The sequence below is a fragment of the Sorghum bicolor genome, chromosome 1 (assembly GCF_000003195.3).
Source record: "Sorghum bicolor cultivar BTx623 chromosome 1, Sorghum_bicolor_NCBIv3, whole genome shotgun sequence".
Lineage (NCBI taxonomy): Eukaryota > Viridiplantae > Streptophyta > Magnoliopsida > Poales > Poaceae > Sorghum > Sorghum bicolor.
Window position 1 is genome coordinate 1188800 of NC_012870.2, and position 25574 is coordinate 1214373.

The 25574-nt window shown below is 45.1% G+C and overlaps 2 protein-coding genes across 2 annotated transcripts; both read right to left on the reverse strand.

The window, feature by feature from the left end:
- Positions 6336-8602, reverse strand: LOC8060875 (uncharacterized protein At1g28695). Its single transcript, XM_002466055.2, has 2 exons — positions 7861-8602; positions 6336-7569 (listed from the first exon to the last, which is right to left on the reverse strand). The coding sequence occupies exons 1-2, from the start codon at positions 8251-8253 to the stop codon at positions 6691-6693; spliced, it is 1272 nt and encodes a 423-aa protein (XP_002466100.1). The 5' UTR covers positions 8254-8602; the 3' UTR covers positions 6336-6690.
- LOC8061415 (uncharacterized protein At4g15970) lies at positions 14342-18779 on the reverse strand. The gene is made up of 3 exons (XM_021450831.1): positions 18320-18779; positions 15937-16311; positions 14342-15273 (listed from the first exon to the last, which is right to left on the reverse strand). Exons 1-3 carry the CDS (start codon positions 18584-18586, stop codon positions 14788-14790), a joined length of 1128 nt encoding a protein of 375 aa, XP_021306506.1. The 5' UTR covers positions 18587-18779; the 3' UTR covers positions 14342-14787.

Below are 25574 nucleotides of genomic sequence, written 5' to 3' on the forward strand. Positions count from 1 at the left end.
TTATAATTTGGGACGGAGGGAGTACTTAAGCTGATGGCAATCTTTAATTTGGGCCGCTGGCACATACTATATCTTAGGAAAGTAGCTGTCGTGGGATCGTGAACACTTTGACGAGCTAGTGGGCCGGAGAGACGGATATCGACCGCACATATGGATACTTGAATAATCAAAGACCAAAGCAATCATGCATGAGTGTCTCATAACTGATTTGCGAAAGTCACCGTACGCACGTATTTTTACGGGCTTAGGCATTGTTTAGTTCCCAAAATTTTTTGGTTTTCGGAATTGTAGCACTTTCGTTTGTTTGTGACAAACATTGTCCAATCATTATGTAAATAGGCTTAACAGATTTATCTCGTGATTTACGGTTAAACTGTGTAATTAGTTTTTATTTTTATCTATATTTAGTGTCTCATGCATGTGCCGCAAGATTCGATGTGACGGGGAATCTTGAAAAGTTTTTTGTTTTTGGGGTGAACTAAACAAGGCCTTAGTTAATTAAAATCCAAATATGTCTCATAACTGTAGTGTTTCTTTGACCTCGATATTAATCATCATATTTCTTACATCTTCGTTTTAATCTCTACTATAATAGAATACTTAAATTATTTTTAGTCCACCCAATAAAATGTTTCCCGCTGAGAGTCTTTAACCACTGTGCACCCAGAAAATTACACACAAGAATTCTACATCATTAAAATCAATGACTAATAAAACAGCAACACCAAATTCGATGGCCGCGATTGGATGTGGGAAGCCAGGCTTCTCACCCGGCTTCCCACCCGCACCCTGCTCGCACTTCAACACCGTGACCGTGATTCAAGGATGCATTGATCGTAAAAAAAAAAAAAAAAAAAACCGACGTTTGAAAACTTCACCACCGCCACAGAAACCTTCCGATCGCCCATGTCCATGCCCTTCGCGGAGGCAAGGAGGAAGCCGTGGTGCCTGCTATTGCCATCCCAATCGCTCGTGCCCACGCCCTTCGCCGGTCGGTGCTGTGGATCGGAGAAAGCCACGGACGGGAGGAATTTTGGCGAATACGGCGTACTTCGACAGGCCTTGGGCCCTTCCTTTCCCTCGCCGTGCGTGTTGTTCATAGACTACGCATAGCATCGGCGGCGTGCCAGCGGCACCACGGTAGGCACCTCGCGAGCAGCAGTGCAGCGGGCACGTGAGTTCTATGCAGTACGTAAATCTTCATTGTTAGCATGTTCATTTAGGTATATGTTTCTATTTTTTCTCTCCTAATCTCTGCCTAGAGCTACATACTAACATATCAGTATCACGCATCAGCTATTGCTGATTTGCTGGTGGCCACTAGCCGGTGATCAGCGACAACGAATCAACCATCCACCATTAGGCATCAGACATAAGATACACAAAATCTTATTTTATTTTGAATCGTTAGAATACTTTTTTTATCAAAGTTATTAGAATATAATTAATAGAATGCACGGTCACACATTAGACTATTTAGTTTTAATTATATGGTATGATTTTTTCTCTAATAATATCATTACAGTATTGGAATGGTGGATTGAAATAATATTTTACTCTCTTGCAAACATTGAAATATGAAGAGTAGTAGTAATATTGTCTCTTTTTTTTTCAAAAAAATGCACTAAAGAAAAAGGCTCCTTCTCCATCTTCTTTCGTTTTGATTATTAGTCACCGAAATTTAAAATAGCATCTTCTTAAAAAAAAGATTACATAAACCAGGGTAACTATTCTTATCGTCTTCGTCTGGTATAGTGCCCAGCTACTTAATTAATTATTAGTCACTGAAATTTACAATAGCATCTTCAGGATACCTGCTACCCACCGCTACTACCGGCTAAAGATCCTTGCTGATACTTTGCCATGTCTATGTCCGGAGATACACACGATGCGCTAAGAGATATCACCAACATCGCAGGTATGCTTTTAGTATATATGTGTACAACATTTTTTTTATGTGTCTTTCTACTTTTGTATTATACTATTCTATAATATCCAAATGCCCATTTTAGATGACGCCTCGCGGAGAAGGGAAGAAAGAAGAGAGCAGCAGCGGATTCGTCGAGCTGAGATGTCCAGCGATCAAAGAGAAGAGATCAATACAAAAAAGCGTGAATACATATGAGACTACCGATCGCGGAAAAGAGCTACGTCCCAAAATAATAGCAATTCCTATGCTTTGACCACAGCATCAACCAAAGTTATTTAATCGTTTCAACACTTTTTTATTTCTATCTCTATGTATAATGAAACCAAAATCACAAAAATATATGCAGGTATTAGTTACCCTAAGATGGACCAAAACACATCAATTATATTGGACAAAGAAAATATCCCATCAGATGCACATGGAGATCAAAGCCATGTTGGCATTAGCACCGCGACCACAACAGGCGGTGCACTATCTGTGTCCAACGGTAAACATTATGTTATTGTATTGTGTACACGTAATATGGTAAGTTTGACCACAAGATCTGATATATGATATTTTTTGTTGATTGAAACATATGGAAAAATTTAGAAAAAACTCTATTATTGCAAGTGTTTCTTCTAATTAATACTGACAAGTATCACTGGTACCTAGCGGTTGTCAATGCTTCACAAGGACAGATACATGTTTTGGATTCTTTTGAAAGAAAATATGTTAGAAAGACAATATCTCGACTACGTAGTATGGCTTAATGATTGATATATACACAAAATTAAAGATTGCAGCAATATACGATATGTTCAATGTACTCTTTTAAAAACTTATTATATTTTATTTATCACTTACAGTTTGTGTGTGTATGTTTTTAGATTCCACTATCATATAATCGAGATGGACTATACAATTTATTCATAATGAACATGAAAAATAAAACTATGCACATTATGGATCCACTTCTAAATGATGTATGTTTCAAGGGTTATGATCAGAGCATGCCATATATACCTACATTTCACACTATTGCTAAAAGGTTATGTCTCGCCATGAAACTGATAAATTGTAAGTGGAACGACAATATTTATGACTGGAAGCGAAGATTCCCTACATGTGTTACAAAAGTTTCAACAAATAAAGACTTGTAATCACTTAGAATATGTTTTATCTTCTTATCAAAAAATAGTCATTTGAATTATATACAATAAATAAACAAATGCTCTTCTCGAGGAGATTGGGAGGCTTCCTTGTATACAATTTCCTTGTATATATACACACAAGTGCTATTCTACACCCTAGGTGTAGAATACTATTCTACACCAAAGTGTTATACTGAAACGGAATCCAGTATCGTTCAGTATTCGCATTTCAGTATTGTTCAGTATTTTGCGGTCCTGAGTGTAGTATGAGATGATACTGAACGTGGTTCAGTACTGCTCAGTATATTCTACACTCGTGGTTCAGTACTGCTCAGCATTTTTTCTGTTTAATTATAGTCCGTACACTACATAGGAAATTAATAACTTAGGTTAGCTATCAACTATACTGAGGATGGAATTCTTGGCAGACATTTTGAAGAGCTGTTGAAATGAATGTTTTGATAGCTTCCCTGAAGATCTCCAAGTCATGATTAAGGACTTAAACAAAATGTAACTTAGATGGTTAAGGACTTAGCTTACTTTGCATTCTTATGCAAAAGTGTTTCCAGATTATATACATGCTAAAATATAATTGTGTAAAAGTTAAACTATAAAACAAAATCATTGGTTGTTTTCATGTACATCTCCGAGATAAAACCGTAGCGTTAGCACGGGTATTATACTAGTTTACTGTTAAATTTCCAAAAAATGGTGAAAAGTTTAATACGGATTTTTTAGCATGCATAAGTACGATGTCCACTATTACCACAAAAATTTTGAAATAAAACTCAACTTATAAGCAGATCAGAGAAACAAAATTAGCAAACCTTGTTAATTGGACTGACTCAAATATATAGTTAGGGGAGTAAATCGACCCAGCCATTAGTATCTGGATATAGGTTGAACAGAGTAATCTAGACACCTCTCACGTGCGCTCTCTCTCTCTCTCTCTCTCTCTCTCTCTCTCTCTCTCTCATTTCCAACATAAGTGCGCGTCAGCAAAATTTTCAGCATAGTTTGGGCAAAAAGTTGCACACACACGAACCCTAAGGCCATGACCACAATGACTGACTCTTCAGAAAGTAACTAGTAGCTCTCAGAGCAATAGGATTGTTGACATGTTTCATTTAGCTCACTCATCATACGTACACCGGCACCGCCGTAAACAACGGGCTGCACAGTCACACTAGCTACTTCCGGCCGGGGATGGCTGCCTGATAGCCGGAACAAGATGCAGCACTCCCTCCTCATCTTGTGTGGATGTGCTGTGGTGCAAGACAGGAGGAGTAGACAAAGGCAAGGGTAGCATGGTAATAAACCAGCAGTACACAATAATTATGTCGGTTATCTTAGGGCATACTCCGTATGTTATTAATGTTTCACGTGTTCAAACTTAAGTATTGACTCCGCTCCTTCACTGTGATGCTGGCCCGCGCGCTAATCACTAGTATACCTACCGAAAGTCTACATGTCTGAACACCATATCACCGTGTACGTCCACGCGCTGCTATTCTTCTATTTTCAGTCCTGTCTTGTGTTTGTTACTGCCTAAACTAGTACTCACTCCGTTTCCAATCATAAGTTGTTTTGATTTTTTTTTTATTTCATTTATTTTGCCACGTATCTAGATATATTATTATATCTAAATGAGTAAATGTATAGAAAAATAGATATATATTAAAAAAAATCAAAACAAATTATAATTTGGAATATAGGGAGTATTAGTTTCCACTAGCAAGGCTAGCCATGTTACATATTTTCTTTTCTTTTCTTTTCTTTTCTTTTTTGAGAGGAGCCATGTTACATATTTTCAGTACGTGTATACACATATTGGGCTAAAATCACAAAGCAAGATAAATTGTACTTGGGCTGATGGCAATAAACATATATGTGTACTTTGGGCTAAATTCTTGCGTAGTTCAAGGGTACGTGACTTTTTTCATTGGGCACGTTTTTGCAACTCAGAAACTCCTGGGCTTTGTTTTTTTTTTTTAGAATTTCATGGGCCTACTTTGCCAAATTAGAAGCTTCTTTAGTAATGAGTTTGCTGTGAGTTGTGACACTTAACAGTGAAGAATCCAAAGATTAGTAGCATGAAGCAGTTGGGAAGAGTCCAGTTCAGCACATCGTCACCAAGAGTCTGACACCATTGCCATGGTGAAGTTGCGCAGGTGCAAGCTTTTGTTGCAGCTGTGGGTTCAGTCTTCATTGATGCAATACTTCAAATCAGAGCAGAGAGTCCTTCCACGACTTCTCACTCGCCATTTCTCTATGCGTGACATTAATGAGTAGTTTTCTCCGTTGTAGGCACTAGCTATATGGTCTTGAACAATGCAAATCAAACAAATAAATCCAGTTGCTGCAGCTTTGCCCTCGTGATACGGCTCCTAATCGCACGCGCAGGCCTAGGCGCACTAAACATTTCTGCCGGCCGACCGTATCATGGCCATGGCGACCCATGTATATATGTAAACCTCACACGATTCGTGAGTAATAAGAACGACACTGTGCAGTGTCAACGTTATTGGGAAAGCAGAGTTTCAGCACAGAACAATCAACAACAGGTTTCCCATGTGGTTAGGACCACAAAACCATGTATTATATATGTGATGCTGGAGGAATCGTTGTTCGTTCTCTTTTGTGAGGAGCAAGAGGCAAACTCACGATACGTAAGTGCTCATTTTGTTAGAATAGTGCGCATTCAACTATGATTTAAAGATTGATTTCAACACGTATGTATTAGAACGGATAACACAAGCTATATGTTCCGCAACAACGCACGAATATGTTTACTGTCAATCACATTGTGCCATAGCTTTAGGATTATTCGTGAACTTGTAGCTACTTTCTGAAAACTGAAGCTGAGTGACATTAGCAATGCTCGTTGTAGCAAATAAAAGTGTAAAATAAATGCTCTGAATCTATGTCTAATATTAAAGAACAATTTTTTTTTTCTTTCACCACTCACATATGCATGGAGTATTAAATATAGATAAAAATAAAAACTAATTGTACAGTTTGGTCGAAATTGGCGAGACGAATCTTTTGAGCTTAGTGAGTCCATAATTGAATAATATTTGTCAAATACAAACGAAAGTGCTACTATTCCTATTTTGCAAAAAAATTTTGGAAGTAAATAAGGCCTTAAATAAGGTCTAAATTTAAACAGTGGTATGGTAGATAAAAGATATAATAAATGTATATAGGTATAACATGTGTACAAGTACGAATTGGTGGCTAGTTAACTGGAATAGGATGCAGCACTCCAAATATGACCAAGCATGTACCATGGGCCAAGCAAGCTGATGAGAACGGCCGAAATTTGTAATCTTGTCTGGATGTGTCTGGTACAAGACAGGGAGGGAGTTGACGAAAGTAAGACTAGCCTGGTACCAGCAGTGTACAATAAAGGACACTACGTATATTCGTGGTCGTGGCACTATATACGTACTCTTTCTGTTGGTGTGTATGTATCTATATATAATACTAGTATAACCAAAAATTCGAGAGAGAAGAAAAAGAAAAGGGGATTCAATCCACCGCAACAAAAGCAAAGTAAACAAATCCCGTACGTACGTCGTGTATAGGCGTAACTGATCGATCTGACGACACAATGATCGATCGTCGTCAATGGATGCATGCTCCGGGGACGGTCCACTTAGCCTGGTGCCTGGCCCAGTGCGGCATGGCGGTGTAGTTCCTCCAGTCGTCCAGCACGGTCCTGAGGTCGGCGAGCTTGTTACGCAGGCCGACGCAGCAGTTGGCGTGCATGGTGCACACCTTGCCGAGGTCCTTGCCGTAGCTGCAGAAGCCGGCGACGAAGGCCGGGTCGATGTACTGCAGGCGCAGCCCGAGGTCGGCGACGAGCCCTTTCTTGATGGCGTTGAACACCGGCTGCTCGTTCTTCCCCGGGAACCTCTCCCTCGCCTCGTGCCACGCCGCCGTCATGGCGACCGTCCGGTTGTTTGGCTTCACGTGGAAGAAGCCCGTGTTGGGGAAGTTGTCCACGTTGTCCGCGTCGCCGAAGAAGACGTCGCTGGAGACGCTCATGTCCGCGTACGCCGTCACGTGCTTCAGCGGGTTCCGGAACCACAGCACGTCGACGTCGGTGAAGACGAAGGTGTAGCCGAGCTGGAGCACGCGGCGCTGGAGCTTCAGCTTGCTCCACACCAGCTCCAGGTAGTCCTTGGACAGGAAGAACTTGGCGGAGGCGAAGTCGACGCCGGGCAGCGGCGCGTAGTGGTAGCAGTGACGGTGGAGCGTCCGGCACCGCGCCATGGCCGCAGGGTCCATGGCCACGATCAGCACGTGCCGCAGCAGCGGCGCCGTGCCGTCGCCCACGCGGAAGCTCTCCAGGAACAGGTCCAGCAGCGACCCGGGCGCCGCCCACGCCTCGTTCACGCACGTCACGATCACCGTCCGGTCGTCCGCCGTCGCCGCGCGCGATACCACCGCCGCCAGCCCGCGGAACTCTGCATCTTCCTCCTCGCCGGCGGCCGCGCCCGGCTGACAAATATTATTATTCACTTGTTATTAATTATCTCATGATGAGTAGTGAAATAACGGTTCCCGAGGCCCGGACGCCATGCCTATTCGGCGGCCGCTGCCAACGGTACATGTCTCGACCGCACGGCAAAACCATCGATGATCAAATGGAACAGATCGAAGAGGGGAAAAAAAAATTGCGTGGCAGGATTGGACCAACAGCAGATGTGCTGTGCAGCATGCAGAAGCTGATGATGAACTGCACTGCATGCAGCAGAAGACTCTATATTCCAAAATTAATTAGCTTATAACCTCTTTTCCGTGATGGGTCGTGGAATTGGGCGGCGGAAGGCGTCGTGGATCACCGGCGGTGGTGGTAGGAGCCGGCGGCGGCTTTGCGGCGGCGTTATCAGTCGTCGTCTGAAGATGTGCTGCTGCATGTTCACCTGCCGCTGGTGGTGAAGAGGAAGAGGAGGAGGACGGCGACGACGCTGCCGCTGGTGACGACGACGACGATGATGTCCGTGCCCCTCCCCCTCCGAAGAATCGCACCATCGGCGCCCTGGTGAGCTCCTCGGGGCGGCGCTGCAGGAGCAGGACGACGGTGAGCGCGGCGACGCAGCCGAGCAGGAACGACGCCGCCTGCCGGCCCGTGGCCTCCGCGCCGGCGGAGACTTGCTGCTGCTGCTGCTGCTGCTTCGCCATGGACGCACGGGCGCTCGCCGGCGCCGCTTAATAACGAGCGAGTGGTGGAGCCGGCCGGTGTGTGCTGCACACGCGCGCTGCGGTGTACTATACGTCGTGGTGGCGGCACACGATCGAGGGTTGGATGGGTAGCCCGTTTTGGTGTGGTGCACCGCGCCGTGCACGTACTCTAGCTACTACTTCAAGTAGTAGTAGTAGTAGTAGTAGTAGTAGTGATTAGTGAAGCTAGCGTATAGCGTGGGCTAGGGATGTGCCGATCGATGTGGCCGCACCGCCGGCTCCCCTCCCCTTAAATACATACAAGGAAAGATACACGCATAGAGATGTATAGATAGATACTCAGCCATGCGTGCCGTATTCAGTTGTTGTTGTTGCTGCTGCAGACGTCGTATATATGGTCGTATGTGGCGGCAACAGGCACTTGTTAGTGATGAAGAACTCGTATACTACCATGCATGCATGCATGTGCAAGACAATGAGACATGCATGATGATGCATAGGGTCGACCTGGTGCATGTGGGATCGACCCCGGCCTAACATATGCGGCGAGCTACGTGCTAGACTGCCAGGGCACGATCCAAACACGCCCACGATCGAGATACGTTTGGTCTCTCTGCTGGAAGGTGTTGAAGAAAAACAAAATAGAAAAAAAAAAACATGTCATAAACCGATTAGACTTGAGATACTGACGATTTATCAAAATCGATTTTTTAGAGCAACTCCAACATAGCCTTTACTTGAGACCTCATAGCTAAATATGGATGTTCAGTCTAAAAACAACACTTCAGCAGAGCCCCTACTAGAGCCCCCAATTTAGGGTGGGCACCCAAATCTTCCATGCATACCCCATTCCTGTTGGCCCAACAGCCCTGCCCCCATCCTGCGTGGTGTGACCATTACCGACCCACATCGTACAGCGTAGGAGAGAGAGACATAGAGGAGGTTTTTCCCTTTGAACCATTGAAGAAGTTAGGTTTGAGAGGTGAGTTTGTGCCGTCCTTAAAATATTTTCCAATTTTACCTATACATTTTTTAGTAATTTTTTGGTCATGTAGATCTAGAGAGAACTGTGTTTTTTTGGGGTTGGGGGGGGGGGGGGGGTTGCTAGATATTTAGACTGAGTTTTTTACCTACTTATTACTTGGCTCACATCAACTTAATTTGTATATTTGCTTTGTCAATTTTCGTCCATAACTTTTTTTATATTATTTTTAAGGTCTAGGTCAGTAAGTCTAGAATAATATATATAATGTTGATAAAAAATTTAGACATCCATAATTTTCTCTTTGAAGATCACGTATAGATAGATTATATGGATATACACAGAACCAGGACATGAAGCCGTATATTTTCTACCACATATGTATGGACAGGCATGCCTCATATCATCCACCGTGAGAGTTGGTGCCACGGTAGGGAAGGAGGATCCTCCGATTGATCGGATCCCCATGGCCATGTTCCATTTCCATGCATGGACCAAGAAGGAGAGTCATGGCGGTGCGAGCGAGTGTGCCGTATATGGCATGATGACGTGTACCTAGCTACAAGGCTACTCTCCCCAGTTCCTAAATATCTGTCTTTTTGCTTTCTGACAAATAATTTTGATTATATTTATATTAAAAATATTAACATTTATGATATATAATTAGTGTCACTAAAAAGATCTTTGAATCTAAATTTTTAATAAATTTATTTAGACATACATATATTTTTTACAAGTCAAATTAAACTTGTAGTATATACACTAATAACGACAGTTATTTAGGGACTACCAGTATACACCTATCTGATGTATCTTATCCGTCTCCGTGGTTGACGGATCGCATCATCACATATTCAGATACAGCCAGAGTCTTTTCAAAAAAGCAACAGAGAGCAGTTCCCACAACTCCTGCCCATTATTCTTTGCGTCAGCGTCACTGGTTGTTTGTTGACGGAGGACGACGAGGGCACGGGCCTAAGTTAACGAACTAGACACTAGACTAGGCGCGCTCGTCGCGGTGAGCAAAGCATCTCAAATCTAGCAATTATTTAACAATATTTTTATAATAAATCAGTAAAAAATACTTTTAATCATAGTCTTTTAGCCAAACGATCTTGGTGTTGTAAAAGAAAGAGTTCCGATCCTAGTAGTAGTAGATACAGTGGGGGAGCGAGAACGACGATGTCTAGTCAGTTTCATTCGCTGTGAGGGTCAGGGTGACCACCCTGCAGAGACCTTGTTCCCATTCTATTATCCATCGTGCAGTAGTTGTCCTCACTGATTTATTGTGAGAAAAAAAACACTATTAACTGATAGAAAAAATACAACTAAGACAAGCGAAGTGCCTTGCCAGAGAAGGCACGCGCCGGTGAACGATTGATCGAGACGATGATGACGACGACTCTGGTAGCACAGGACAGCTGCTGCACGATGGATGATGGAATGCGAACAAGGTCCTACAGTATGCATCTTGAGCTCCATTGGTTCGTTTCAGGAATTCTCTCGCACGGGGGGCAACTTTTCTAACCGGCTGTCCGGTCGCTTCAATCCTTGATTGGTATATCATATGTGCTATATATCTACAGGCACACTATCTGGTAGCAAGGAACGATGACGTAACTGAAATCGGTCAGAAAGAACTGGTGGGCTATACCTGTCCAAACAATTAATAATTTCCATATTAGGTTCATTATTCACCATATAGCAGGGGGGAAATCCATCATATGAGACCACTATTTTGATGCAGGGTGAAAACGGTCAGAAATAGTCGAATACAGTATTATAGTATAGAAAACAAAAATAATTGGTACGATATTTTTCTATATTTTAGTAATTAATGAGGAAAATATGGTTGGAAATAGTTGTAAAACTAATTAAAAATGATTAATTTTTATGTTTCGCTAAATTAAAAAACATACGGATCTACTCATTTATACTTCCTCCGTTCAAAAAAAAAGGCCATTAGATGTTTGTTAGGATGGATGTACAAGCCTCAGAGGCTAAGCACCACCCTGATTATGAAAGGGCTAGCACTTTGAAATATGTGGCTGATAATTTGCAAGGATAGGGGTGCCTTCGCTCGCGCCCTCAGGATGGGCGAAGCTCCAACACCGGTGGCGAAGGTTCCAGGAGATGACGATCCGAGGCAGACCTTGGGGCAGAGGCGCAAAGATAGCGACATAGGTCCTTAGCGGCGCAGGCTTGAAGAAGGGCGAAGCAGGAGGTTTTCGTGGCATAGACGCTAAAAATCAGGAGAAAGCCTTCGCCGACTAAGAGAGAATCTTCTATTGTGCCATAGACCTAAGCAGTAAATAGGCTTTTAGTGGGCGCATGATATAAGGTCCACGGAGCCAGACGGTCACTAAGAGAGAAGCTCTGAAACAGTTACTAAGAGAGAAGCTCTGAAATAGCCTTACAGGAATGTATATATATGGGGATATACGTGAGGATACACTATATAAGGGAAAAGTTGTAAAGTAGTGTTCAGTGAATAATGCCCTATAAAAAGTAGAACTCAACCATATATGGAAAGTTAATTGAGGATGCTTAGGCCCACTTGAACTCTACTGTCATAGTCCCTCTATTAAGTTTGTTCTATTAAGATCTTGTTTAGTTCACCCTAACAACCAAAAACTTTTAAAGATTTTCCATCACATCGAATCTTGCGGCACATGCATGGGTATTAAATATAGATAAAAAATAATTAATTATACAGTTTATTTGTAATTTGTGAGATAGATCTTTTGAGTCTAGTTAGTTTATAGTTGGACAATAATTATCTAATACAAACAAAAATACTACCGTGTCAAAATAAAAAAAAATAAACAAGGCCAAGTCGAGCCTTCGCCGCCACACGCAACTAGTCTCACGTCGGTGGGAACCGCTTTCCCTACAATGTCCAGATTGCCATTTCGTCTTTTGGAGTACACTGTTCTACTGCTCACCCGTACATAAGCTGACGTGGACAGGCGCTACGTGGCGGGGTGTATAGCTCCGAAGCTCCGTGTGCATACAAACGGAGCCCCCCCATGCTAATTACACTCCCGACTAATCAATTGAGCACAGCACAACACAGTTCCAGTACCTTAATTAGCTGCTCCCTCCATCAGTCCATCCACCAATTGCTCATTCATTCATTCCATGTTCAATCAGATCCGCCAAGTACAGGTGCAGCTCGCGTTGGGAGAATAATAATCTTTGCTGTGCTTTCAGCTGCCCCGGCCCATCACATTGAGCACTGTCTGCACACGCCTCGTGCACTGATTCGATCGATGGATCGTCGTTTGACGGGTCCTTATTGGTAGCCTAACAACATGTTAGGTAACCGTGGAAGGTTGTACCAGCGAAAGTCACAGCTCAGGACAGAGAGGAGCTGAGGCTTTCTCTACTCTCTAGTATATTCGTTTTCAGATAGTCAGATCAGTTGATTAGTGCAGCTCACTCACTGCCCTGCCCGTCATTCACGCACCAGAAACGCACGGCCAAATCAAGTGAATCTTTTTTTTTTTGTTCCGAGGTTTAGTTTACTGACAGCACTGCTCACCCGTGCTTATTATTACCAATGCAAGCAACGCAATCCCAATAGGCCATGCATGATGCGGTGCTACTAGCAACATATATAAGGACGGGCGACCTGGCTTGGTTAATTAGGTCGCCAGTCGCTCTTGCATTGCATGCTCACGATCGCACACTAATTAATCACATCACGTCATCACCTCCTCTTTCTCCTCGTTGCTTACCGCCAAACAGGGGAACCACCCTTGGCTTGCAACAGCGACGGCTCCAGAATTGTCTCTCGTCCTTGCAGCTTCTATTCTTCCACGGGGCTGCGTTGCGTGTGTCTGTGACTCTCCGTGGAATGGAACGCAGCGACTGATTGATTGGTTACACTGAATTTTTGATTGATTTCACCAGAATTTTCCATACATTCAATCACCTGAGATTATCTACCGAATCTATCAGTCATAACAGTACTTTCAGTCATGACTTATTAGCCAAGCGAAAGAGTGTACACAGAGTGATGTGATACAGATACAGTACAAGGAACATGGATCCATTATCATGAACTTCAGGTAACATAGAGTGAGGCAGCTGCTGGCTGCTGCTCTTTGCAAAGCATTGCCACTCAGCTGGGGTCGTACTCCTACTACTACTCTGGGCTGGAGGTAAGGCTGAGCTAGTGCCGTGGTCCTTGGGGCTTCTCTGATCCACTCCCACCGGATCCAATCCACGTATACTCACTACTGTTCCATGAAAATGCCACTAGGATTATTATTGGTAACCGATGGATGCTAATTAACGTCACAATAATTCGGGTTAGGTGTTCGTTGGTAAGCCTACTGTCCTTATGAATTACTTTCTTGGCCCTTTCAATATGAGAGCGACAATAAGGATGCGATGGTTGATATCATACAGCACATATACATACAGCACAACCAGTCAAATGGAGAGACAGAGACATCATGATATCAACCATCGCATCCTTATTAGTAATGGGCTAAAGGGCTATTTATTTGGCCTATTATGAAAACTTTTGTTATATTTTATTAGTAATGGACAATGTCTTTATTTATTTATTTTTCTGTAAGACGTACCGTTATCTTCTGCAATACCCCGATTTTCTTTTATTTCATTTGATTTTATGAATGGTCGCTGAATGTGTACTGTATGTGTGGAACTTCTATCTAATCTTTATCTGGGGAAAAAGAAAAACTCCAAACGTTACAAACCCAGCCCACGTATGAGATGCGATGCGAGTATGGTTCGGCCACATTCCTTGCAGGACCACTTTCTAAAGGGCCTATATAAGTTTTAGCCCAGCACCAAAAACCTGAGACTTTACACATCAGGTGCAGTTGTGGCCCATGCGAACTCGCAACGGCTCTCGAGCTCTGCTGCTGTTAACAAAGCGAAGCTCCTGGGACCTGGCTGCATCCTTCCGGATCTCATGTTGCTCAGCCCAGACCCAGACCAATCTAAACATTTTTGCTCTGAAAATGGACTGCATCCTGATCACGCAGTAGCAGCAGGTCTAGTTCAGCATCTGAAAATTTGCTCTGACTGATGAGTCGAAGAGGCAACGCCAACGCGTGAGGAATGAGTCTGTTGCCGATAAATGGGCGCTGCCTGTTGCATTCATTCATTCATTCATTCATCTTGGTATGCAGGAGCAGATCAACGATATTAGATACATAGTATAAGCTGTGCTGTGTGCGTACATACATACATACGGAGCAGTATAACTTAACGATTTTTTTTCCTGAATTCTAGCTACCTACTAGTGGAGTATAACCTTTGATGATGACGAATCAAAAGAATGGAACCTACACCCTCGCTCAATGCGCGCAATCTCCTGAAATTTCACGCCAAGAACAAGAGGCAGAGAAAGAATGGACAAGGTGGAGAGCAATGAAACCGGGCGGGCACGGGGCACGGGGAGGCAGCCACCGCCACCGTGCAGCATCGCAGGTGATTGATATGATGCCGCGCGCGCGCTGCCGGACTCGCCGTCGCCGGCCGTCGTTGGACTTGGACCTCGATTGATCGATCGATCAGTGGATGCAGATGCCCGGGAGCTTCCACTGGAACTTGCCTGCGCGGCGCTCGTCGGGTGTGCCGGCGGTGTAGTTCCTCCAGACGTCGAGCACCCCGCGGAGGTCGTGGAGCTTGGCGCCGAGTCCGACGCAGCAGTTGGCGTGGAGGGTGCAGATCTTGTTGAGGTCCTTGCTGAGCTGGCAGAAGCCGCTGATGTAGGCGGTGTCGAGGAACTGGATGGCGAGGTCCAGCTTGGGCGCCATCTCGTGCTTGATGAGGTTGAACACGTCCTGCTCGTGCTTCCCCAAGAAGCGCCACCGCCCCTGCTGCCACGCCCGGTAGAAGTCGATGGTCTTGGCCGACGACCGCACGAAGAGGAAGCCGCCGTTGGGGAAGTTGCGCAGGCTGTAGGGGTCGCCGATGTACACGTCGCTGGAGATGGCGATGTCCGCCGCCATCGAGATGTGACGGAACGGGTCACGGAACCACATCACGTCCACGTCCTGCATCCACCAAAACAACGCAGCCATGCATATATATTATAGCTACTACTATAGTATATTTTCTTCTTCATCAATCATCCGTAATAAAGCTATCTTTAACGATATCCTTGTCACGGCGGGTCCGGGCGGCGCCACCGGTCGCCGTCCAGAAGAAACTTACGGGCTTACGGCACCGTTTAATTGTGTCTGTCACCTTGTGGCCACTCAAGTAACCGTCGGCCCAACGTGACAAACCGAAAGTTCCAACTCACATGACCATGATGCCTGCCGAGGGCAGCCAGGCAAATCGATCGGTCTATCATCGACAGCGATCACGCTAGCTGCGTGTACAGTGTACAAGACATTTTCAAAGTCCAAGTTGAGCAGCAGTAGCTCCCGTGGACATTTCCCGGCCGGCCGGCCGTTGGAAGGCAGCGCGGCGCTCGTCGCAACTTAATTAACAACCAGGCACTGCACCCAGGGGACTACTTGGACTGTTCAACCACCACCGTACCTCCGATGAGTTGAACCCCGTAACCAACTCACTCACGCCGACATCCACGACGACGAACGTTCGTTCGCCCGTGTCGTGTAACACATGCCTAATTGATCGATGACCCAATTACTTGCAACAACGAACTGAACACACAAGTACTGAAAACGATGAACAGTAGTACTACTGACCGTGAAGAGGAAGTTGTAGCCGAGCTCGAGCACCGTCTGCTGGAAGCGGTTGCGTCCCCACATCATCTCGAGGTAGTCCTTGCTCATGAACATCTTCTCGGATCGGTAGTCGACGCCATTGGAGGTGCGGAGGAAGTAGCAGTGGCGGTGGACGGCCTTGCAGCCCTCGTAGGCGGCGGGGTCCATGGTGACGATGACGAGGTGGTCCAGGAGGCGCGCCACGCCGCCCTCCCCGGTGCGGAAGCTCTCGAAGAAGAGGTCGAGCAGGGAGCCCGGGCGCGTCCACGCCGCGTTGATCTGCGTCATGATCACCGTCCGGTCCTTGGTCGCCGCGCGCGCCAGCACCTCCTCCAGGTCGCCCCACGGCGACGGGGCCTGCAGATCAGCCAGTCATCAAGTCAGTTCACAGTTGCCGCATTCTATTGGGTCAAATCTTGCTCGCGGATTAATCAGTTTAAGTACTTAACTAATTCTATTATTAAATGTGCAAGGTGTACTTCTACTGATACAAAGTAGGTACAGTCGGTTACAAATTGGATGGGACGAACGAGCTGTCCGCTGCATCGTCGTCATGCATGTGATCTGGCTGGCAGGTGAATAAAGCCAGGTGACCGACCAAAACGGGGGTGCAGCAATGGTGGTTGGCTGCACGGGGCCGCGCTGCCTGTTCGTTAACAGCTGACGCGCGGCGCGGCACGACGCAATTAGCCATTAGGTGAACAGTTGCGTCCGATCCGGCTAGAGCATATACTGTGAAGGTGGGTACGTACAATATATATTTATACATACATACATACATACAACGGCAGTCAATCAATCAGTGTTCTGAATGCTAGCGGTCCCACCGACACCGACATACTCATACTACTACAGGTATCAATATGAACTGAAGAAGTGGAGAGAAGCATTATTCTTGCTGTACTTGTGCCGCTGTACATATACATGTGCGCCATGATCATGGCATGCATGTACAAAAACAGGTCGTGTGCACGTCGCTCGGAAAACGCTGTGCAGTTGTGCCGGTTCACATGCATGCGTGATACTAGTTCGATCGTGTCCTGCAGGGCTCGCAGCGTCAAAGGATGGGCAGGCAGGCAGGGCGGAGTGGCGTGGCGTGGGTGAGCGCCAATCATGGGCCGTCGATCACGGGGCGGTTCCCGGGGCCGCGTGCACCGCCGCGGCGGACACGTGTGGACGTGGCAGGGATTCATCAGTTGAGGGAAGGAGTGGGTGGTGGCGGTGGTGATCTGTCGTGGATGTTGGAGGTGTTGACGACGACGAGCAGTAAAAGCTAGCGTGTGTCGACTGCCGACAGATACACGGCTTGACATCCTACAGGCCGGCCGGGGGGGAGTACGTGTACAGACTACAGACTAGAGTTGCTGTGTTGTGATCTCCAGCGAATGCTCTCTGATTAGCAACAAATTTAAAGCCATGCGATGAGTCATTCACTAGCAGTATCCTTTCTCCTGTCGTCTGGTAACATGTGTGGAGAAGGCAACAACGAACGATGAGGTGGTTTTTAATCGTGGATTCCTGAAGGTACCACCGTATAGTTTAGTTCATGGGGACACGGGAAAGTGGTTGTGTCATCAACAAAACAAGCAAAGGAGCAGGGATTAGCATCGAGACGTGAGCTGGTGGTGTGTAGGGCGGCCGGCTGCTTCTGTGGCTTTTGGAGTTTGTTTAGGCTTTGGACGATTGATGATAAACTAGTCACGCTTTTGTTACCCGGTCGCCGTCCGCGGACGTAACTTGTTCAAAGGGGGATTCTTCCGTCCCGTCTATTTTTGAATTCGGCCTTTTCTATTCCATCCTTCGTTCCTCAGTTGCTGGTGATACGTTGCACATCCCCGGCTGGACTGACTCCGGTTTTATTCTCTGCTTCATCCATGTTATGCTTTTTTTTATTAAAAAAAAATGAAATTAACTAACAGTAGCAGGACACCGACTCCATTCACGAGCTCGTACTGTTCCTTTTGTTTGTGTTGTTTGTGTTGTCTCGGAATTAGAAATGATGGGGAGACGAGGAGCAGGAAAAGTACACGTATCAGAGACAACTGCATTTCTCTAACCAGTGGCCGGTGAGGCGATCGATCAAATTACTGATGAAATTGGAGGAAATAAACTGCAGTTCCAAACCCTCTCCCCCAATCCCCCCGAAAAAAAAAAAATCATGAGAAATGATTGGCGTTTGGAGGAATTAATTGATTGGTGTGAGGAGCGCTCGGTCCGATGATCAGACAACATAACTGCTTTTAGCAAAACAAAAACGTACGCAACCAGGATTGATCGACCGATCACCGTGGAATCGAAACTGAAGCCGCCGACGAAATTATTACGGGAAGCGAACGGAAGGCGGCGCACACGCGTGCGTACGTACCTGGACGGGCGCGGGAGCCGGCGCCAGGGTGGCGGTGGAGGCAAGGGCGGCGGCCGAGTCGGCGACCGCGGCGTCGGAGTCGGAGTCGGAGACGGAGGAGGCGATCCCCGTCAGGTTGTCGGGGGCGGCGGAGGTGAAGGCGGAGATGTCGACGAGGCGGCGCGCGGGCGTGGCGGACATGAAGAAGAGGACGCAGACGGTGGCCATGGCGGCGCCCAGCACGAAGGACACCAGCGGGCTGACGCTGCTCATGTCGCCGCCCTTCATATCCTCGCTCGTCGAGTTGACGGCGGGATGCCGATCCCTTTGCCTACTACTGTATGTACTTGGTGGTTTGAGTTCAGGTTCTTCTGGGTTTGTTGCTGCTGCCCGTTGTCGCCGTGGGGCGGGGCGCGGAGGAACAAGGAACGGAACGCGCAAGGGACGGGACGGACGGGATGGGATGGGATGGGATGCCGAGGCTCTTTTTAACACGCAAGGGACTTGGACTGGAAGGTGGCCCCAAGCCAAGTGGAGAACGGGTAGTCAAACGAAAAAAACGGAACGGAAAGAAATGTCGCGTCCCGGTGCCGGCGATGCGGGCAGGGGCAGGTAGGAGCAACTCCAACAAGCTTTGCTATTCTTATTATGGAGACCTTTTAGAACTTTTATAGTAAAAAAATAGCCTCCAACATATGTGCTATTTAGTTTTGTAAAATAGAAAATTTGCTATCCCTTAATTTTCGTTGGTCATATATAGCCAACCACTGGCACTAGCTATCTGATAGCAAGGCTGTTGTAAATCTCTTCTTTTTTTTAAGAAGTTATCTGTTTTACAGAATGGCTAAACATTAGAATTTAGCTATTAATTTTAACCAAGCTCTTGGAGATGGTGCTCTAAAGGTAGCGGCGGCGAAGCGAGGCGACAGATCATCATCATCATCACCGTATCATTTGATCCCACGGGGTTTCCGCGCGGCCGGCGGGATTGGTTCGTTGGAGTTGGACTCGTGGCCGCCGGTGGTGGGTACTCCGGGGGCTGACCCGGTTCGGCACTTTCCTTGGTCCTCTGCGTCCGCGTCGCGCGCGCCCTTGCTTCTCTTGTCGTGTATAATATAAACGTGCTACACTTGCTCTCCACGATTAGCATAATAACCTTCCTCTTCTCGCATGCATAGCACAAGGAAGGTTATTATGCTCCATGATGGTCACGCAGGTTGCCTTTGATGAGGCCTTGTGATGAGCCTGCAGCAGCACAATGCGAACAACAAGCTAAGGACCTGGCCATCCTTGACTGCAATGAAAGCAATGAAGTAAATAAATTGGTTTAAATTGATTGCTTGCTTTGCTGCTTTCAGTAATCCGAGAGGTCCATTTCATGATTTTAATGTGGAGAAATTGATGGGGCTAGAAAAATATGTAGATTTTTTTTACTATAAGAGGTAATGCATGGATTAGCAAGCACCATCTCTGAAAAGGACTAGGAAAAAAAATAGTGGGCATGACTGCAACTTCGTGGCTCGTTTACATGTTCAGATCTAAAGTACGATCATCATGGGAAAGGAAAAAAAAGGAGCTGTTAGCAAACTTCCATGTGCATCGTGTGCAGTCGTGTACAACAGTAAATCTTCATCTATAGACACTAATTTCTTTTTTAAAAAAGAATAAAACATGATGTAAATCATTGTTGTCATGGGACAGCATGAACATTGGCTGAGCAAATCGCGGTGCTGTACTTGTCCGCGTCCTCCCGTTGGGGTGCTGACTGTACAACTCAAGCACACATGTGTGTGGATGGAGCCGGTCGTACGTAACGATTTATCCTTCCATTTGTACCTACTAATCACTATATATTAGGAGCTGACGAGCAGTAGTATTACTATAGCGTAAAAAACAGATCGAGGCGAGCTTAAGAAAAATGTGATCCCTTCGCCGCGTCTTCGTGCTCTGTCCTGCCGCCAATTCCGGGATCACGTCACAGGCCGGCCGGGCGACCAGACCAGCCTTCCTTCCAGTTCCAGGCACCAGTTTGACGGTGGTATGGCGATTCGTCGGTGCACGGACTTTAACTGCACATGCATGCATGGTCACATGGATTCATGGTCCAACTCCAAACCAGCCCAAGCCGGACCTCTATCTTTAGCAGTGTGTGCACCTGTATTTTTTTTTTCCTTTAAAGACTGACTGGATACAGAATACTTACTATTATTTCCCCTTTTGTTTCCACTATATATCTCTGTTTCTCTGTCGGTGTTTTCCGATCGATGGCACTGACTCTGGCTCCGTCTCCGTGAAAGACGTCTGACTGAGAACAAAAAAGGAGCCAAAGTCATGATCATCAAGGGAAGGAGCAACTTTTGCAGCTCAACTTGCAACGAATTCGGTCGCTTACTACCACTGGTACTCGCTACCGCCCAAAGAAGCAGCTCAACTTGCTGCTACCTGCCCCGCCCCCTGCTACTACTGAATACATACACACACAGAGACGTTTTATTTGCTGCATGCCACCATGCTACTGAATACCGATAGCTATTTGGCACACAAATTCAGGCCCTGGTCATTATCACCCTCTTCCCAAATGAAAACCAACACTTGAGCCACACACTACACACGTTCGGCAAGCACAGTGTCCAGACTCCAGAGCTATAGCTAGTTGACGAAACATCATCAGCCTAATCGTGATACAATTCCCGACAGCTACGCTGTGCCTAACAATGCATACCAATGTGACCGGGGATGCATGTTGTTTGGTCCATAATTTTTGGCTGGATATAACTAAGCCGACTCCTAATAATTCTGCCGAACCTTATTAGGCGCAGCCCGGCCGGCAGCCGTACCGTCAGCCCGCCGCGTGCCGTGGACCAGCTGCCTTGCGGTGCGCGTGCTGGAGGAAAAAGAAAAAGTGGAGACCTACCTGACGGGGACACCACGAAGATCTGTCACGGATTCATGACACGTATCTACAAGTTACACTATATTACAAGCATTCTACACGTATGGCTATTGCAAAAATTTGAGAGGATCATGACTCTCTCAAACATTATATGCGTGCACATAAACATGTATTAGGAATCCACGGTGAGTTATTAGAGTAACTTTCCTTTATTTTTTGGGCCTACATATACTCTAACAAGAGCCATCAAATCCATTTCAACAAACACTGACATAAGAGACTCACTCGTTATTCTCTATTCATCACTCATCCTTGCTCTATTGATTGAACTATGCGGCTTACGACTTGCCTCGTGCAAGGAAGAGGCCGGACAACTCGTGGAAAAAAGGCTAGAGCCGCGAGGATCTGCTCATGGCGGTGGAGCAAGAGCAACGTGAGGTCGGGTGACTCACAGAGAAGAGGCCGAAGGTGTGAGGATCGTCACAGGAGGACCCAAGAATCCAATAGAGAGGAAGAAACTGACAAACGGCGCAGGATTGGATTAGAGCTTTCAAGGGTTTATTTGGTTCCTCTTGCTAAATTTTAGACAGCTAAAACTATTTTAGCTACTTTTGATTGACTAGTGAGACTAAACTATTTTAACTCATTTTTAGTTAGTGCGTTTGAAAGTTTAGCTACTAATAAATGATTAAAGTTTAGCTAATAAAATGGTTAAAGTGTAGCTGACTTAAATTTATTAAGAGAAACCAAACAGGCTCAAAAGAATAAAAGACTAGAGGAGGATTTGAGGATTTTAATAGGGTCTCGGCTGAAACTTACAATTTTTTGTCTTAGGATCACAAATTTAAATTTGAGGCCTGGAGTCGCTAGCGCTTTATGTCCCCACTCCAATTATTATTTTTCCACGCGTGGTGCCTCTGCTGATCCGGTCGTTTTCGGACGGCGGAAACCAAACCAAATCAGACTAGCTGCACCAGCCAATCTGCCTCCCGTTTCTCGGCAAGTTCTTCATCGTGCCTGTATGTGTCTGTTCAGAGCCGTGTGGATCGGTAGGAGTTGGTGGGCAACAGTAAAACTTCTGCAGGACCAGCTGACCCTGCACCGTAAATCACGATGGAATACAACTGCTGCTGGTACGTACGATGATGCGCTATATAGTAGAAGTCTGCCTTGAAAGGTTTTCTGAGGCCGGAATTGAAGAATGGCCAATGCAACCATGCAAAGCTAGCAGCTGGCTATGCTAGCAGCCTTTGACCTGCAGCTAGCACTACAGCTGTTTGTTCGGTATGCTTTACTGCTTTCCCAAGTTTCCTTTTCTTTGTTTTCTTATTACTAGGTCATATATGTATGTGAGCAAGCCAAACTAGCATATATGGAATACAAGGCTGGCAACTTTGATAAGGACGAGAGAGAGAGAGAGAGAATATAGCACTACGTATCAGTGGGATGGACCAAAAACATTCTGTACCTAGACTGACAGCGAATGATTGGTATCAAAGCAACAGGAAGTAGGTTAATTACTAATAGAGAGAGACACACACGGCATGATGCAATGCAACGGGACTTAATTAGGAATTTAAGATCAGTTGGTTACTGTACTTAGCAGCTGCATGCACCAAGAAAGAAAGAGAAAGAAAAGAAAGATTAAAGGGGAGTTTGCATGCAGCTGTTGGCACATGGCCCTAGCTACCTAGCTACACACATGGAAATACCACCAGGCCAGGCGGCCAGCAGGCCACCTTGCCAAAATTCATGTACTTGGACAGTTGGGAGTCCTAGAGCTGGATTGGGATTTTAGCGAAAAGAATTCCGATAGGCTGGACAAGCTTTGCATGTAGCCTTTGCCTTTCTGAAGAAGAAATATTACAGTATACAGTATTATTTCAGGGCAAGGCTCCACCTCTAAGTAACCAGCCCGCGCTATGGTTAATTAGGCCTGGTTTACTTCGTAAAAAAAAATTGAATTTTGCTACTGTAACATTTTCGTTTTTATTTGGTAATTATTATCTAATTATAGACTAACTAGGCTCAAAAGATTTGTCTCGCAAATTACAGGTAAACTGTGTAATTAGTTATTTTTTATCTATATTTAATGCTTCATGTATATGCCGTAAGATTCGATTAGATGAATAATCTTGAAAATTTTTGAAAATTAAACAAGGCCTTAGTGGGAACGGGTTGTGAATATTGAGTGTGTGTTAAGAAGAAATATATATACAGTTAGTTATATCTTTGCCAATGCTTTGTAAGTAGCTGCCAGTAAATTAAGTGTTTGTAAATTTTGTTTTAGTAGTACTAGTAGTCAAAGTCAACTACACTTAGAATCAAATGGCAGTAGATTCACACACACAAAAAAGAATCAAATGGCAGCTCTATATTGAAGATTAAATCCTTAAAGTTAAATTACCCATCGATACGATGCTCAGACAAATTGTGTAAAATTTCACAGGCTCGGTCTCTTTTGCCTTGTTTAGTTCATGGGCGAAATTTTTTCGCGACGACACTGTAGCACTTTCGTTTGTTTGTGGTAATTATTATCCAATCATGAACTAACTAGGCTCAAAAGATTTGTCTCGTAAATTTCGACCAAACTGTGCAATTAGTTTTTATTTTCGTTTATATTTAATACTTCATGCATGTGTCTAAAGATTTGATGTGATGGGGAATCTTGAAAAGTTTTTGGATTTTGGGTTGAAGTAAACAAGGCCTGTGTGTACTCCTGTATAAGCTGGGGAGAAGAAAAGGCCGCCGTCTAATTATAAGCAGCTACGTACTAGAAGGTATAGGTTTGGGCCTTGTTTACTTTCCAAAAATTTTGCAAAATTTTTTCAGATTTTCCGTCACATCGAATCTTTAGACATATGCATGGAGTATTAAATATAGATAAAAATAAAAACTAATTACACAATTTGGTCGGAATTGACGAGACGAATCTTTTGAGCCTAGTTAGTCCATAATTAGATAATATTTGTCAAATACAAACGAAAATGCTACTATTTATATTTTGCAAAAATTTTTGGAAGTAAACAAGGCCGACCAAAAAAAAAAAGGAGGGGAGGGCTGTGGCTGCTTTGGGTATATATGGTCAGAGACGGTTGGCTATCTAGCTAGGCTGCATACCTGCCTAGCTGATTGCGCGTGCGTGAGTGTGTGTTTATTGGTTGGCCCGGCCGGATCGCCCGGACGCGTTTTGTGCACCGACGATGGAAACACCACACAGCTCGATAGATCGTCCCTCCATCTGTCATCTCTGTATGTTTTTTTTTTTCTTTCTGAAATTCATTCCCACGGACACGCGTAAGCAATACTCTCTGTATGCACTGCACGAGTATGAAGAAGATGCCTGCACTGCATCGCTAATCATATGCGGCTGCCTACGCCTGCCGGCATTTTATTCAACGTATTATTATTATACAGACATAAAGGCACGTAGGTAGCGGTGCATCTTTTTTATGAAAAAAAAAAGTGATGGAACCGTAGTAGATTGCTTCTAGAGTATATAGTACGTATAGTATATGTTGGGACCATGTGCAGGGAGTGAGGATCTCTTTCTTTCGCATTTGTGATTTATGAGCTTCCATTGCGCCGTTCCATACCAACAACCACGTACAGGTACAGCTGCTACTAAAATACTGACCGACGAGTAGCTTCTCGACAATCATGCATGGTAGTACTAAGCAACATATATGTTACCTGTCGATGGATTCTTTAATTCCAGCAGGCTCTATTCGTTTTTATTTAATTTCAAAAACGATGCTTTAGCTTAGCTGATTGGGTTACTCATGGTGAAGTCTGTCCACACATCGTATTTTTCTAGATTTATTTATTTTAAAATTTAATGACATTTGCCCAACTAAAGTAACACATGAGGACCATGGTCCTCTAGGCAAGTCCGTGTAGTCGGCGTACGTATTGCCTGTGTGATAATCTGGTGGAGTATTATATGCATGATTTAGGTCAGTACATAACTAGGACCAGGGTCAAGAGCAGCGTGAGGGTCTAAGGATGAGGCTGGTCACTGGTGGATTGGATCACGATTTCTTCGTGCATGCCGATCTCTTACATTGGGTGATTTGGACGGCGGGCCGGGGTTAATCTAATATAACTAACCGCGTGCGTGCTTCATGCAAAGGGTCAATTATCCCTGCCGTAGTTCCCATGCCATGCCAAGCATGCATGTGCGAAACTGACAACCAAGAAATGGAAGCATGGTATCCCGTCCCATACCGCCATACGCACAGGAATGAGATGGAGATGGACACAATGCAAGCACGCAGCAGTCAGCAATCATCATAACTGTAAGTGCCAGGTAGCCGCCGTGCTACCACTAGAGGACCGCATGCTGCACTGAATGTCTCTGAATCAGAATCAACCGATGATGAA

Coding starts and splice junctions, on each gene's coding strand:
- LOC8060875 (XM_002466055.2), bottom strand. CDS start 8,253: ATGGCGAAGCAGCAGCAGCAGCAGCAGCAAGTCTCCGCCGGCGCGGAG. Junction 7,570..7,860: donor CGACCCATCACGGAAAAGAG/GTTATAAGCTAA, acceptor AATATTTGTCAG/CCGGGCGCGGCCGCCGGCGA.
- LOC8061415 (XM_021450831.1), bottom strand. CDS start 18,586: ATGAAGGGCGGCGACATGAGCAGCGTCAGCCCGCTGGTGTCCTTCGTG. Junction 16,312..18,319: donor CGGCTCCCGCGCCCGTCCAG/GTACGTACGCAC, acceptor GCTGATCTGCAG/GCCCCGTCGCCGTGGGGCGA. Junction 15,274..15,936: donor GCTACAACTTCCTCTTCACG/GTCAGTAGTACT, acceptor TGGTGGATGCAG/GACGTGGACGTGATGTGGTT.